General features: G+C 44.2%; 1 protein-coding gene across 8 annotated transcripts in view; it reads left to right on the forward strand.

Moving 5' to 3' along the window:
• The window catches only part of ZPBP2 (zona pellucida binding protein 2), a 99,902-nt gene extending 98,897 nt beyond the window's left edge, over window positions 1-1,005 (forward strand). For all 8 annotated transcript variants that reach the window (XM_033917405.1, XM_033917411.1, XM_033917410.1 and 5 more), the window contains one exon: window positions 151-1,005. In XM_033917405.1, the coding sequence (XP_033773296.1) occupies window positions 151-248 (98 nt within the window). In that variant the 3' untranslated portion in view covers window positions 249-1,005. The remainder of the gene's footprint in view (window positions 1-150) is intronic.
• The last annotated feature ends 15,775 nt before the right edge of the window (window positions 1,006-16,780 follow it).

The following is a 16,780-nucleotide window of genomic DNA, read 5'->3' on the forward strand; positions in this document are numbered from 1 at the left end:
ATCCGAAGATAGCTTTAGATTCAGAATGCAAAACTGTGTAATTTGGTCACAAGTAGTTTGTAAAGTTTGAAAAAAATAAAAATCTACCCCTAAAATTGACATGCCCTACTCTGACAGTATTTCCCCATTCTCTTCCTTTTCCCTTTGCAGTGGTTTGTGGTCCTGGAACATACAACTCTAACAATGATGTGCACTGTCGGGTGTGTTCCAGCATTCAAATTAAGTATTACGGAGCAACAGCTTGCTAAGAAACTAACCACAGAAGCTCTGTTAGCAGTAGTGATGGGAGAGACACAAATTTCTTTGTTCTGCTTTTTGCTACATTTCATGCGCTCAAGTCTTTGTATAATTATTAACCTGACTTGGTGGCAAGTTCTGAAGGGCATCTTTGTTATCCTGCATTCTTAGTACGAAGAAGGTATAAGAGCCAGTTGAGAAATAAACATGGCACATCTTAATTTTGGGAGGTTGTTGGAGGAAATGGAGGAACTGAATATTTTGAATGCAGTGCAGTGGCCCAGGATGCCACCTTGGGCCCTTCCCCTTTTACATTGGCTCAGACACATCAGGAAGATGGTGTGCCTAAAATCTGTGTGATAGGACCTGAGCACCTCCTGCATGCCATACCCAGTGCATAGCTTCCTATTTCTGCCATTCTGAGTTTAGAAATTACACCACAGTCAGGATTATTAATGAAATAGGAGGGGTGGTATTAGGAGAGGTTGACTTGTAGAATCTTGGAGTCTTGCATTTTGTGTTTGTCTCACCAGGAAAGGAAATGTTGGTAAAAACAAACAAAAAAAAAAGCTGTGTTCCAGCTCTGGGAGATGTAAGGTAAAGTGTGAGTGAGTGAACAGGCTTGACGCTCTTGTATACCTGAACTTATACCCTGAACTATCTGCTTAATGTTGTTCATACAACACTACTACAGTATAGCAAATAAAGTTACTGTTAATCTGTGTTCTTGTTATTAACTCACGTTTTTAATAAATCAAGTCTGCAGTTTCTGTTCGTTTAAAATCTGCTTTATAATAATTCAGGTCATATCTTTTAGAGAAATGTAGCAAATTTTTATCCTGTGAATAGAAACACCTGCTGCTGTGGAGCTTATCTCTGCAATAAGAGGTTGTTCAGCAGATACATCCCTGTCTTTTTGCCTGAATCTATTCCACTGAGTCCTACCCAAATATTGACACCAGAGTTCATTCACTAGGCAAAGCCTGTCTGAAAAATCTTGTTATAATGGGTTTTTTTTTAAATATATAGAGTGAAGAGAATTTATAGGAGTGCTTTGGTGTTGTTTGGATTTAGATTGACTGGATGGGTTTGGCTTGGCTTTAATTTGGCTTTCTGCGGGTGGGTTTGGGTAGGATTGTGTTTAGCTTGTTGTTTCTTTAAGGGTCATTTGATGAATTCCATTAGTGTATATTTGATGGATCTACACAGCTTTGGGTTTGGAAAAGCAGTTTATAAATAATATATATGTATTTAATCACAACTCAAGCAGATTCTCCTTAGTGGTAAACTCATGACTGTTCCAACGAATGCCAGTAGACCTATGTGCATGGGTTATGCTGCTCTTTACATCCAGCTTTCAGGGGCATTCTATTTTAGTTGTATTATATCATTTTACAGATGAACATAACATAACAATGTACTTGTATACCACAACTACCTCTTAGTTCTGTGCGGTTAATAAAATAAGAACTGTACATTCACAGCAGATTATAATCCCAGGTTAAAAGAATCTAATGCAATAGATTTTTTTTTTTTTAATTCTTTATTCATTTTTAAACTTTCATTAAGTGTACAAAATTCATAATAACAATATTAATTAGAGCACTTGAACATCTTATCAGTATATTTTATAAACATAAATGCAACCCTCCCCCACCCTCCTTCTAAGCCAATTATTAATTGTAAGATCATAAACCTTCCAGTAGAAACCCTCCCCCCACCCAACACTGAGTGGTGTATAATTAATAGAAAAATGGCATTTAATCATGACAAAAAGATGTTAATGGCTCCCATATTTTTATAAATTTTTTAAAATTTCCATTCTGTACCGCCAGTGATCTTTCCATTTTATATAGGTGACACAACAAATTCCACCAGAAATTAAAATTAAGTCTACTATATGGTCTTTCCAGTTATTAATAATATGTTGGATGGCAACTCCTGTCATGATCAATAAAAGTTTATTGTTACACAATGATATCTGCCTCTTTTTTCTCATAGACATTCCAAATATCACAGTATCATAAGATAACGCTACATGATTTTCCAATAAACAATTTATTTGATCCCATATTGAATTCCAAAAGGCTAAAATATGGGGACAGTAATACAAAAGATGATTTTTTTAAATTTTTTTTTATTTGTATGAGATAGTTTTTGAAGAGCAAAATGTTCTTCCTTTTATTGAACATGTATGTAATGTCCAATCTTATGTATGTTTTTATGTAAACTATATAGGCCTTATATGATATATAAATTTCTTAAATAAATAAATATGTTTTTAGCAATTTTCTAAATGCTAAATACATGTTAGAGCTTAATATCAAATTATCAAAATATTTTTCCCACTAGTATTTTAGCCCGTTACATTAACGGGTGCTAGAATATATGTCTGTCTGTCTGTCTTTATTTCCGTCTCTCTCTCTCTCTCTGTCCTGCTGTCTTTCTTTCTGTCTGTCTCTGTCCCTGGCCCCCTTTGTCTGTCTGTCTTTCTGTGTCTCTCCCTGTCCCTGTCCCTTTCTTCTTTTCTTTCTGTCTCCCTTCCTCCCCCTGGTGGTAGAATATATGTCTGTCTTTCTTTCTGTTTCTCTCCAAACCCCTGTCTTTTTCTTTCTTTCTGTCTCTCTCCCTCTCTAGCCCCCTTTGTCTGTCTGTCTTTCTGTCTCTCTCCCTGCCCCTGTCCCTGTGTCTTTCTTCCTATCTCCTTCCCTACTTCCCTGTCCAGCAGCCGCAGCATTCCCTCTCCCTCTATTTACCGCGAGAGGAGCCTGCACGGACCTTACAGCCCGAGCCCCCAGCAGTGTAACTTCCTAGCGGCTCCTCTCACGATCGCCACCTTCTCCGACACAGGAGCGGCTCGTGAGAGGAGCCGCTGCAGCGTCTTTGAGAAGTTGAAAAAAACTTTGGCCCGTCTCCGTGCTCAGCCGCGGCGGGCTACAGCTGCCGCGGCCTGCAGCCGCCGACAGCCGCCGCGGTCGACATCCGTCTTGACGTATTTTTTTTTTTAGTTGAAAGACATAAGAACATAAGACGCGGCGGTAACTCCTCTCATGATCGCCACCTGCGTCGAAAGTCCGACGCAGGCGGGGATCGTAAGAGTAGCCACCGCTGCGTCTTTCAAAGAACCGTAAGCCGTGCATGCGCACTTCCTATGGGTCGCTACAGCTCACGGAAAATGGACCCACGTGATGGGAGTGCGCATGCGCGGCCTAGCGTTTTATTATATTAGATACACCTGCCTGATATGATAGAATTCTATTAAAGAATTGTTTATAAACACATCCCCTTATGGAAAGAAAAGCAAATAATCGCAAGTCCCGTGTAGGACACATTCTGTTGACAAATTCAAAATGATCAAGAAGATAACTAGATATAAGACCATTCAATGACTTAAAGCAGATACAACCACACTTAAACAGTATTCTCGCATCTATCGGTAACCAGTGCAATATATGGTAATATTTCATCACATGATTGAATTATTTCAAATTGAATATTGATTGGACAGCAGTATTCTGAATAATCTGCATCCTCTTAATGGTTTTTTTTGCCTATAGATAGATAAATAATGTTGCAGTAGTCCAAAGTACTTAAAATAGGTGATTGTACTAGGAGCCTGAAGGAGAGAAAATCAAAATATGGCCTTATTGTTCGAAGCTTCCACAACAAAAAGTAACATTTTCTAACAAGAGTGTTAATATGAGTATCACATGATAAATTTTAATCAAAATGAATTCTTAAAATTTTAATAACTGGTAGAATGGAATTTGTTGTTCTGTTCAAATTTAAGGAATCAGCGAACTTTTTTGAAGGGGAAGCTAAGGAAAATTTAGGCCTCCTTTTACAAAACTGCTATAGCAGTTTCTAGCGTGGGGAGCCACACTGAATGACCCGCGCTGCTCACGACGCACATTGAGTTACTGTTTCTAGTGCAGGGAGCCGCACTGAATGGCCCATGCTGCTCTGGACACTCATTGAGTTCCTTTGAGCGTCAGGAGCAGCGTGGGCCATTCAGAGTGGCTCCCCGTGCTAGAAACTGCTATCGCAGTTTCGTAAAAGAGGGGGGTTAGTTTTGTCAGGATTAAGTTTCAATTTAAAATGTTTCATCCATGTTTCTACAGATTAGATTATAGAAGATATGAATTGTAAAATGCTCATACTACCAAGATATAAAAAACTCTTCTAAAAATGAGGCTTTGAATACTTCAGAGCAGAAGACGCCAGTAGTTTTCTTCATCTTTACCTTAAAGTAGGAGGGAATGGGCTTCACACAAGTCCTGTCAGGCAGTGGCGTAGTAAGTGGGGGGGGGGGGGGGGAGGCGGCAGTCTGTCCTGGGTGCCAGCACCCATCCTCTTTCCTGCCCCATGCGCCCCTTTCCTTACCCCATACCTCTTTAATTTTGCCGGTGCGAGCAGCATCATGAACTTTCTGCCTGCATTGGTGTCGGCTCTCTCTCTGATATCACTTCCAGGTTCCATGTCTAGGAAGTGACATCAGAGGGAGAGCTGACATCGACATGAGCAGCAAATTTGTGATGCTGCTCGCGTGGGGAAAATTAAAGAGGTACGGGGTAAGGGAAGGGGCGCGCACAAACACACAGCAGGGGGAATTGGGAAGGAGCGGGGGTGGCAAAGGAGAGGGCAGGGAGGGGTGCCACCATCCTGGGCACCTCTCACCCTTTCTACACCACTGCTGTCAGATCTGGATAGGAATGAGAAAACTTTAAAGAAAGCAATATAAACATTACTGTGTAGATAACAAAAAAAGTTACTGGTTTTCTATAGGTAGTTCTGGAATACAGTATCGAGAAACTCCAGAGCAATAAAAAGAACCACTCATAAATCAGCACTGGCATGTGTACTTAGTTTGTGTAGTGTGCTCTTTTGACAGAATACAGAATGGTTGTCTGTCAGGTAAATGGAGTAACCTGTAATAGGGGTTCTGGTGCACATGGGCCCAGATTCTGTATAGGACGGCCCAGGAGGGGCGACTAATACAGAATCGGGCCTACACTAACCCTGATTCTGTAACCGGCATCCATGTAACTGACGCCGGTTACAGAATCGGGTTAGAGTAGACACAGCCACTACACTTATCGCGGCAAGGGATCTCCCTGACGCGATAAGTATAGTGGCCGCCTGTCCGATTGCCGGCAGGAGGGTGCCCAACCCCTCCTGCCGGAACGCCGCCCTCCCCCTCCCCCCGACACTACCAATCACCGGCAGGAGGGTGGCCAATCCCTCCTGCCGGAAGATGCCCCACCCCCCTGACACTACCGATCACTGGCAGGAAGGTGCCCAATCCCTCCTGCCGGAAGACGCCCCCCTCCCCGCGCTAACAGCCCTCCCCCCACGCTAACAGCCACCAATGACCACCCCTAACTTCCCCCCCAACTAAGCTCCCCCCCAAACTAACCTTTAATTGTTGGCCAGCCGAACGGGTCTTGGTACCATCCAGCCGGAAGGCCCACCTCGTTGAAATGAGGCAGGCCCGCTCCTTCCCGGCCCATCCCGCGAAGCCTAAGGCCTGATTTTAGAAGCCTGGACCAATCAGGCCTTAGGCTTAGTGGGGATGGGCGGACCCGCTATGTCTAAGGCCTGATTAGTCCAGGCTTCTCGAGCCTGGGCCAATCAGGCCTTAGGCTTCACGGAATGGGCCGGGAAGGGGCAGGCCCACCTCATTTCGACGAGGCGGGCCTGCCTGCTGAATGGTACCAAGACCCGGCCGGCCAACAATTAAAGGTTAGTTTGGGGGGAGGTTAGTTGGGGGGGGAAGTTAGGGGTGGTCATTGGTGGCTGTTAGCGTGGGGGAAGGGCTGTTAGCGGGGGGGGGGCGTCCGGAGGGGGGCGTCTTCCGGCAGGAGGGATTGGGCACTCTCCTGCCGATGATCGGTAGTGTTGGGGGGTGGGAATCTTCCAGCAGGAGGGGTTGGCCACCCTCCTGCCAGCAATCGAACAGGCGGCCGCTATACTTATCACGGCAGAGAGATCCCTTGCCCCGATAAGTATAGCGGCCGTGTCTACTTACAATGCAAAATGCTGGCCTACATTTTAAGTGTCTCTTCCTCTACTAGGGAGACGCATAGGGCCGCCTAGGTTCGCCTAAGGCCCTTAGGCGAGCTTAGGCGTCTTGCGGGCCTCCCTAGGCTCCCGGAGGCACCTTCAATATAGGCGGCCTGCCTGGGGAGCATTTTTTTTTTAAAACGTGCATCCCGATTGGTTGATTAGACAGCTGTAGGACGCCTACAGCTGCCTAAAATCGGGACGGCATTTTTCAGAATCAGGGCCATGGTGTACAAGTCTTGATTAACTGCTCCTACCTTGTGAGCTGTGCAAAAGGAATCATATACTTTTCTTAAGCTCCACTTTCTTTCTCAGTGGGCTGTATTGCCTCTCTTCAGTTTTTTCCTACACAAGAGCTGTGGGGTTGAGCAGTGTCGAGGGGTCCCCTTCATTTTCCATATAGGGCATATTGGTTATGGTTTGAGTGATTTCAACTACTCCAGCATTGACCGGATAAATGCTGTATCAGGGAGTGCTAGAGAGGTAAAATTCCTAAACGTCATAAATGACTGCTTATTGGAACAACTGGTCCAGGAATCGACAAGAGGGGGCATTATTTTAGATTTGGTCCTTAGTGAAATGCAGGACATAGTACTGGAAATAACTGTATTGGGCCCACTTTCCGGGGATAACCTGGAATCTGGGAATTTCAAACTGCGGCAGGGAAACAAAGTTCCTGGAAATGATAGGGGACTGCTTCCTAGAACAAATGGTGGGTGAACCGACAAGAGGGACCGCAACCCTGGACTTGGTCCTAAATGGCATAACTGGAAGGATAACAGATGTAGAAGTCACGGCCCCGCTGGGGACGAGCGATCACAACATGATCACTTTCAAAATTAGCATCGGGAAGGGGAAACTAACCAAGACCTCAACCACAACCTTTAACTTCAGAAAAGGGAATTATGACAGCATGAAAGCCATGGTTAAAAAATGGCTCAAGAAAAGGACAGTCGAAATCCAAACGGTCGATCAAACATGGTCCCTACTAAAAAATACCATCACCGAAGCGCAGAATCTCTACATTCCGCAGATATCCAAAGGAAGGAGAAACAAAAACAACGGAGAACCAGCTTGGCTATCTAGAGGTGAAGGATGCAGTGAGGGAAAAGAGTAACTCGTTCAAAAAATTGAAACGTGAAAAAACAACGGAGGCCTGGAACTGTCACAAGGTCGACCAGAAAAAGTGTCACAAGGCGGTAAGAGACACCAAAAAGGTCTACGAGGAAAAAATAGCACGAGAAGCCAAAAACTTCAAGCCCTTTTTTAGATATATAAAAGGGAAAAAACCAGCAAGAGAGGCAGTAGGCCCTCTCGACGACCAAGGAAGAAAAGGGTACATCAAGGAAGACAAACAGATTGCAGATAGGCTAAATTCATTCTTTGCCTCGGTCTTTAACAATGAGGACACTGCAACAATGCCCGAAACAGGAAGGGTATTCAAGGGAGAAATAGAGGAATGCCTCACCACAGTGAACGTGGATTTGGACCAAATATACTACCAAATTGACAAGCTAAAAAGTGACAAAACTCCTGGGCCAGATGGAATTCACCCGAGAGTGCTAAAGGAGCTTAAAGTCGAAATTGGAGAACTATTGCAAACCCTAGCTAACATGTCAATTAGAACTGGGAAAATACCAGATGATTGGAAGATAGCGAATGTCATCCCAATCTTCAAAAAAGGATCGAGGGGAGAACCGGGCAACTATAGACCTGTGAGTCTTACGTCGGTTCTTGGGAAGATGGTTGAAGCACTAATCAAGGACAGCATAGTACAGCACCTGGAAAATAACGACCTGATGAGAGCCAGTCAACACGGATTCAGGAAGGGGAAGTCATGTTTGACGAATTTACTTCAATTTTTTGAGAAGGTGAACAAACAAATTGATAGCGGAGACCCGGTGGATATAATATACTTGGACTTCCAGAAAGTGTTCGACAAGGTTCCACACGCAAGGCTTCTGAGGAAACTACAAAGCCATGGAATAGAAGGGGACATACTAAGATGGATAGGCTGGAGAACAGATTGCAGAGGGTCAGCGTAAATGGGAAGTTCTCAAACTGGGAGATGGTGACAAGCGGTGTGCCCCAGGGCTCGGTTCTCAGGCCCATCTTATTCAATATCTTCATAAATGACCTGGAAGAGGGAACAACAAGCAATATTATCAAGTTTGCAGATGACAAAAAGCTAGGTCGGGCAGTTGGGACACAAAAGGACAGCGAAGAACTGCAGAAGGATTTGAACCAGCTGGAAAAATGGGCGGAAATGTGGCAGATGAAGTTTAATATAGAAAAATGCAAAGTGATGCACCTGGGCAGGAAAAACAAGGATCATGATTATAAAATGTTAGGTGTAACTTTGGGCAAGAGCAAACAAGAAAGAGACCTGGGAGTACTGATAGACAGGACCCTGAAGCCGTCGGCTCAATGTGCAGCAGCGGCAAAGAAAGCAAACAGGATGTTGGGCATGATAAGGAAGGGGATCAGGAGCAGATCGGTGGACGTCATAATGCCGCTTTACAGAGCAATGGTCAGACCACAGTTGGAATACTGTGTAGAGAATGACACGGTGACGGTTTACCCGCGGCCACCGCATTTAAGCCGCGGGTCACCGCCGAAAACGGGGAAGAAAACTAGCAGTCGCTGCGGTGACGGGGACAAGGCCATTCACCGACCGCGGAAACGGTGAACAGGTTTGTCCCCGCGGGCCAATGTACTCCCTTCTAGGAACCGCTATTTCACCGTGCTCCTTATTTGTCATTTCAACCCTTCCTGCCAATCGCAGCAGAAGGGTACCCAACCCCTCCTGCCGGTCCTCCCAATGGCCTCCCCTAAGATCGCCGGCAGGAGGGTACCCAACCCCTCCTGCTGGACCCCCCCCAACGAACCCTCCCACCCCGGAACCCCCTTAGTCTTACTTTTCAAGTTGGACCGGACAGCTCCTCGCTCGTCTGGCCAGCAGGCCTGCCTCCGTCCAAATGAGGCGGGCCCGCCCCTCCCCTCCCCTCCCCTGCCTCCCAATGGCCTCCCCTAAGATCGCCGGCAGGAGGGTACCCAACCCCTCCTGCTGGACCCCCCCCCAACGAACCCTCCCACCCCGGAACCCCCTTAGTCTTACTTTTCAAGTTGGACCGGACAGCTCCTCGCTCGTCTGGCCAGCAGGCCTGCCTCCGTCCAAATGAGGCGGGCCCGCCCCTTCCCTCCCCTGCCTAACCCACAGGATCCTAGGGCCTGATTGGCCCAAGCACCTAAGGCCCCTCCTATAGCGGGAGTGGCTTTAGGTGCCTAGACCAATCAGGCCCTAGGATCCTGTGGGTTGGGCAGGGTAGGGGCGGGCCCGCCTCATTTGGACGGAGGCAGGCTTGCTGGCCAGACGAGCGAGGAGCTGTCCGGTCCAACTTTGAAAGTAAGACTAAGGGGATTCCGGGGTGGGAGGGTTCGTTGGGGGGGGTCCAGCAGGAGGGGTTGGGTACCCTCCTGCTGGCGATCTTAGGGGAGGCCATTGGGAGGCAGGGGAGGGGAGGGGAGGGGCGGGCCCGCCTCATTTGGACGGAGGCAGGCCTGCTGGCCAGACGAGCGAGGAGCTGTCCGGTCCAACTTGAAAAGTAAGACTAAGGGGGTTCCGGGGTGGGAGGGTTCGTTGGGGGGGGGGGGTCCAGCAGGAGGGGTTGGGTGCCCTCCTGCCGTGATCGCTGGGGGGAGGGGAGACTTGCAGCCGTAGCAGCATTTAAAGTACATGTCGTGTTTGTTTTTGCATTGCTAGCCCCAGGGGTGGTGGAAGATTAGTGATTGAAAAACTGTATGAAAAATAACTATTTTAAATTTAGTGATCAAAATGTGTCAGTTTTGAGAATTTTTATTAATTAATTTTTTCTCTGCGTGTTTTGTTTTTGTATAGTTATTAACTAATATTTAACTAAGTTTTAAAGTTTTAAAGAATGTTTCCTTTATACGTAAATAAAGAAAAGTGAATGGGATTGCAGTGGCGGTGACGGGGCGGTGAATGGGGTGGCAGTGGCGGTGACGGGGCGGTGAAGAGGATGGTGAGACGGGGACGGGGCGGTGACGGGGTTGGTGAGACGGGGACGGGGCGGTGACGGGGATGGTGAGACGGGGACGGGGCGGTGACGGGGACCAATTTTTTCACCGTGTCATTCTCTAATACTGTGTCCAACACTGGTCTCCCTATCTAAAGAAGGATATAACCCTACTGGAGAGAAAACAGAGGAGGGCCACGAAACTAGTAAAAGGTATGGAGAATCTGAGCTACAAGGAACGACTCAGAAAACTGGGTTTGTTCACCCTCGAAAAGAGAAGACTGCGAGGAGATATGATAGAGACTTTTAAAATACTAAAAGGATTCGACAAAATAGAGCAAGAAACATCGTTATTCACATTGTCAAATGTGACACGGACGAGAGGTCATGGACTGAAACTGAGGGGCATCAGGCCCAGGACAAATGTCAGGAAGTTCTGTTTCACACAGCGTGTGGTGGATGCTTGGAATGCTCTCCCGGAGGAGGTTGTGACGGAGACCACCATTCTGGGATTCAAAGGTAAATTGGATGCACACCTTCTTGCGAATCACATTGAGGGATACGGGTTAACAAGGTCTTCATCACGGAACACCTAGCTTAGCCTCCGCGTGTGTGGGTCGCCGGTCTAGATGGACCTAAGGTCTGATCTGGTGAAGGCATTTCTTATGTTCTTATGGGAAACAGGGGTCATAACCAGTGCTCCCTCTAAGCGGGCGGGCGTTGTGAGCAAAATTTTTTTCGCTGTGCGCTAAAAATATCGGGCGCCAGCAAGTTATGAGCCAACTCGCCCGATTCTCCTCTCGCCGCCCTGCCCGCTGTGCGCTGTGACGTGAAACTTGTGCGCTGGATGTAATATTTTGTGCGCCAGCGCACGCCAGCGCAGCTTAGAGGGAACACTGGTCATAACATGATCAAATTAGAGCTGATAATTGGAGAGACATCACAAAAGAAATCTACTTTAGCGACATTTAATTTTCACAAGGATGACTACGATAAAATGAGGAAAATGGTTAAAAAGAAGCTAAAAGGGTCTATGGCAAAGGGCAGAAGCATAAACCAGGCATGGATGTTGTTCAAAAATACCACTGTGGAAGTGCAGACGAGATGTATTCCAAGTATTAACAAAGGTGGAAAGAAGAGAAAATGAGAGCTGGCATGGTTTAAAGGCGAAGTGAAAGAGGTTTTGGCCAGGTAGTAGTGATCTGGATTGGCCACCATGAGAACAGGCTACTGGGCTTGATAGACCATTGGGCTGACCCAGTATGGCTATTCTTATGTTCTTATCCTTTAAGGAATGGAAAAAGGATCCCAGTGAAGAAAATAAGAAGAGACATAAGCACTGGCAAGTTAGATAGAAAGCATTGATAAAGAAAGCTAAAAAAGAATATGAAGAACAACTTGCCAAAGAGGCAAAAACTCATAGTAACAATTTTTTTAGATATATCAAAAGTAGAAAACCTGTGAGAGAATCCATGGGATCTTTGGATGATCAAGGAATAAAAGGTGCACTCAGAGAGGATAAAGCCAAAGCAGAGAGACTGAATGAATTCTTTGCTTCGGTCTTTACTGAAGAAGATGTTAGAAATCTACCTGAACCGGAAATGTTTTTCAAGGGTAATGAGGCAGAGGAATTGAGAGAAATCTCGGTGAACATGGAAGACATACTAAGCCAAATTGACAAGTTAAAGAGTGATAAATCACCTGGAATAGATGGTATACATCCCAGGGTACTGAAAGAACTCAAACATGAAATTGCTGCTCTGCTGTTAGTGATCTGTAACTTGTCATTAAAATAGTCTGTAGTACCTGAAGATTGGAGGGTGGCTAATGTTATGCCGATTTTTAAAAAGGGTTCCAGGGGAGACTTGGGAAATTATAGACCGGTAAGCCTGACCTCAGTGTTGGGCAAAATAGTGGAAAAAAATATAAAAAATAAAATTGTCTATATATTCCACAAATGTGATTTAATGACATAGAGTCAGCATGAGTTCAGCCAAGGGAGGTCTTGCCTTACCAATTTGAAGGTAATAAACATGTAGTGTATCTAGATTTCCAGAAGGCTTTTGACAAAGTTCCTCATGAGAGGCTCCTGAAAAAATTAAAGAATCATGGGATAGGAGGCAGTGTTCAATTGTGGATTGAGAACTGCTTATCGGACAGAAAACAGAGGGTAGATTTGAATAGCTATTTTTCTCAGTGGAAGAGGGTAAATAGTGGATTTGTGCTGGGACCGATGCTATTTAACTTATGTATAAATGATCTAGAAATTAGAACTACGAGTGAGGTGATTAAATTTGCAAATGACACTAAACTATTCAAAGTTGTTAAAACACATATGGACTGGGAAAAACTGCAGGAAGACCTTAGGAAATTGGAAGACTGAGCATCCTAATAGCAGATGAAATTCAATGTGGACAAATGCAAAGTGATGCACATTGGGAAGAATAATCCAAATCATAGTTATCAGATGCTAGGGACCACCTTGGGGGGGTCGGCGCTCAAGAAAAAGATCTGGGTGTCATCATAGACAATATGCTGAAGCCTTCCACCCAATGTGCGGTGACAGCCAAGAAGGCAAACAGAATGCTAGGAATTATTAGAAAAGGGATGGTTAACAAGACTAAGAATGTTATAATGCCTCTGTATCGCTCAATGGTGCAACTTCACCTTGAGTATTGCGTTCAGTTCTGTTCTCCTTATCTCAAAAAAGATATAGCAGCACTAGAAAAAGTTCAAAGAATGACCAAGATGATAAAGGGGATGGAACTCTTCTCATATGAGGAAAGACTAAAAAGGTTAGGGCTCTTCAGCTTGGAAAAGAGACAAGGGGAATATGATTGAAGTCTACAAAATCCTGAGAGGTGTAGAATGAGTACAAGTGGATTGATTTTTTACCACATCAAGATTAACAAAGACTAGGGAACAGTCAATGAAGTTATAGAGTAATACTTTTAAAACCAATAGGAGGGAATATTTTTTCACTCAGAATAGTTAAGCTCTAGAACACATTGCCAGAGGATAAGGTAAGAGCAGTTAATGTAGTTGGTTTTAAAAAAATGTTTGGACAAATTCCTCAAGGGAAAGTCAATAGTCTGCTGTTGAGACAAACATGGGACGGTAGCATGGAATGCTGCTACTATTTGGGTTTTTGCCAAGTACTTGTGACTTGGATTGGCCTCCGCAAAGGCAGGATACTGGGCTAGATGAACTATTAGTCTGACCCAGTAAGGTTATTCTTATGTTCTTAATCTTTCCAAGGTCTCCTTTTCCAGGTTCCTGCACATCAAAAAGTTCTCACAACAGATGCACCAATATATGCTTGGGGGGGGGGGGGTCACCTGGATGGCCTCAAGACACAAGGTTTTGGGAATTTGTAAGAGAAATCATTACACATCAACTTGCTGGAATTAAAAGCCATTTGAAAGGCACTCTTCAAAATGCTCTCTTCAACCAAGTTGTATTAGTCCAGACAATCAAGTCACAATGTATTATATCAACAAACAGGGCAGTACAGGATCTCTTCTCCTTTGTCAAGAAGTCCAACACATCTGGAATTGGGAAATTCCTCACAATATATTTCTAAAGGATATATATATCCAAGGGAATCAGAATCTCTTGGCCAACAAGCTCAGCAGATTCCTTCGGCCTCACGAATGGTCTTTAAACTTCAATGTACTTCATCACATTTTCCAGTTATGGGAAACTCCACAGATAGACCTATTTGTGTTTCCCCTCAATCACAAATTGCCTCAATTTTGCTCCAGACAATATTTTCTGCAACATCTAGAGGTAGGTGCATTTCTCCTGGATTGGTCAAACAAATTCCTTTATGCATTTCCACCAATCCCTCTCATTCTGAAAACCTTGGTCAAACTCAAGAGAGAATCAGCCACCATGATCCTGATAGCTCCTCTGTGGCCCAGATAATCTTGGTTCTCCCTTCTACTTCAGCTGACTGTCAAAGATCTGATTCCATTACAGATTTTTCCATCTCTGCTCACACAGAGTTACGGATCCATGTTACATCCCAATCTACAGTCTTTACACTTGACAGCTTGGTACCTTTCAGTGTAACTTCAACAGATTTTCATACCTCTGATCCTGCTCAAGCTATTATTGCTGCATCCAGAAAACCATCCACATAGCAATGCTATCAACAGAAGTGGACATGTTTTATTTTCTGCTGTTCTCTTCATCACCAAAAACCTTCATCCTCTTCACTTCCTTCAGTTTTGGATTACCTTCTCCATCTTTCCACTTCTGGCCTCAAAACCACTTCAGTCAGAGTCCACCTCAGTGGTATTAGTGCTTTCCATACTCCTGTTGCAAATAAACCTCTGGCAACTCATCTTCTGATTTCTAGGTTTATGAAAGGACTTTTTAACTCCAAACCTCTGCTGAAACTGCCTCCAGTTTTCTGGAATCTTAATGTAGTTATTTCCAAGTTAGTGAAGCCTCCATTTGAACCACTAGCTTCTACTCATCTCAAGTTCCTTACTTGAAAGGTTTCCAAGTTTTCAAAGTTTCTTTATTCTTTGATATACCATTTATCAAACAGGTACCTAAATGGTTTACAATGGAATGAGTTAAAAAAAAAAAAATTAAATAAAAAATAAAACATCTAAAATTAGAAATAAAAGGAAGAAAATAATAAAAAGGGGGCATAAACAGACTGACGTTCTGGAAACAAGATGGGAGGAGAAATTAAGTAAGTTAATAAATACATCGAAATTGAAAATCAAAATAAAAGGGAGGAGGGAGAAGAAGATAAATTATGGTAGGGCTCGCTTCAAAAGAAGCATTTTTTCCAAAATCCATCAAAGAATTACATGAATTTTATTTAAAAGAAATGAGTTTAGAGATTGTAGGCATCTTTAAAAAGAAAAGTCTTAAGTTTGAACTTGAATTTTTCTAAAGAGTTTTCTAGGCAAAGATCCAATGGGAGGGCATTCCACAGAGAGGTGGTTTTCTTCATCGATGTCACATCTGCTCATCGAGTCAGTGAACTTCAAGCATTTGTTTCTGATTGGTCTCTTCTCCAAGAGCATTCATCAAGTGCCTAGTGGTCATTGCAGCAACCCTACGTACTCAACATATTTCACGTATTTTCATATCTGGACGATTGGCTGATAAAAGCTGCCTAGCCTCAAGATCTACTCTCCACAATACAGTTGATGATAACATTTCTTCAACAACTAGGGTTCAAAGTCAACTTTCCAAAGTCGCAACTTCAAACATCCCAAAAACTGCAATTCATAGAGCTCTTCTCGACACTGTTCACTTACAGGCTTTCCTACTTCAACAAAGACAGGGCACTTTGCTTCAGCATTGCAAGCAAGTTTCTCCTCTACAAACCATTTCAGCCAGACAGATGATGCAGCTTTTAGGACACATGGCATCCCACAGTCCATGTTACCCACTTTGCAGGCTCCATCAAACGATTACAATCCCTTACCTCTTTGTCAATCTCTTCACTGGTGGATGGATCCAATCAATCTTTCCAGGGGTCTACTATTTCACATCCCTCCACATTAGAAAGTGATCACCACAGACGCGTCCATGTATGCTTGAGGAGCTTACCTGAATGGTCTTCACACACATGGTTGCTGGTCTGCTCAAGAGAAAACATTACACATCAACCTATTAGAGCTGAGAGCAATTCGAAATGCTCTACAAACCTTTCAGAGCAGTCTTTCCAATCAGGTACTCCTGGTTTGATGGACAATCAAGTAGCAATGTATTACATCAACAAGCAAGGAGGAACGGGCTTTCTCCCTTTGTCAAGAAGCCGAGTACATTTGGAACTGGGTAATTACTCCAAACATATATCTCAAGGCCATATATGTGCAAGGGTCATAGAACACTAGCTGACAAGCTCAGCAGATTTCTTTGACCGCACAAGTGGACTCTCAACTCCAAAGTATTTCGCAACATTTTTTCACTATGGGGGATGCCTCAGATAGATATCTTTGCCTCTCCTCACAGTCACAAATTTCCTCAATTCTGTTCTAGGCAATATTCTCACCGTCTGGAAGCGGATGCCTTTCTTCTGGATTGGACAAACATGTTCCTTTATGCATTTCCACCAATCCCTCTCATTCTCAAGACCTTGGTCAAACTTGAATATGAGTCAGCTAACATGATCCTGAGAGCTTCTCAGAGGCCCAGACAAGTTTGGTACTTCCTTCTATTTTAGCTGAGTGCCAGGGATCCAGTTCCCTTGCAAATCTTTCCATCTCTGCTCACTCAAGAGTCAAGGATCTCTTTTACACCCCTGTCTGCAATCGCTACACCTCACAGCTTGGTACCTTTTGGCCTAACTTCAACAGATCCAATTTGACCTTAGTAGTGCCTTTGATTTAGTAGATCATCCTACTTTATTAATTTGTTTGGATACCCTGGGCCTTCAAGGAAATGTTTACTCTTGGTTTAAAGGCTTTCTG

Source organism: Geotrypetes seraphini, chromosome 13 (assembly GCF_902459505.1).
Source record: "Geotrypetes seraphini chromosome 13, aGeoSer1.1, whole genome shotgun sequence".
Classification (NCBI taxonomy): Eukaryota; Metazoa; Chordata; class Amphibia; order Gymnophiona; family Dermophiidae; genus Geotrypetes; species Geotrypetes seraphini.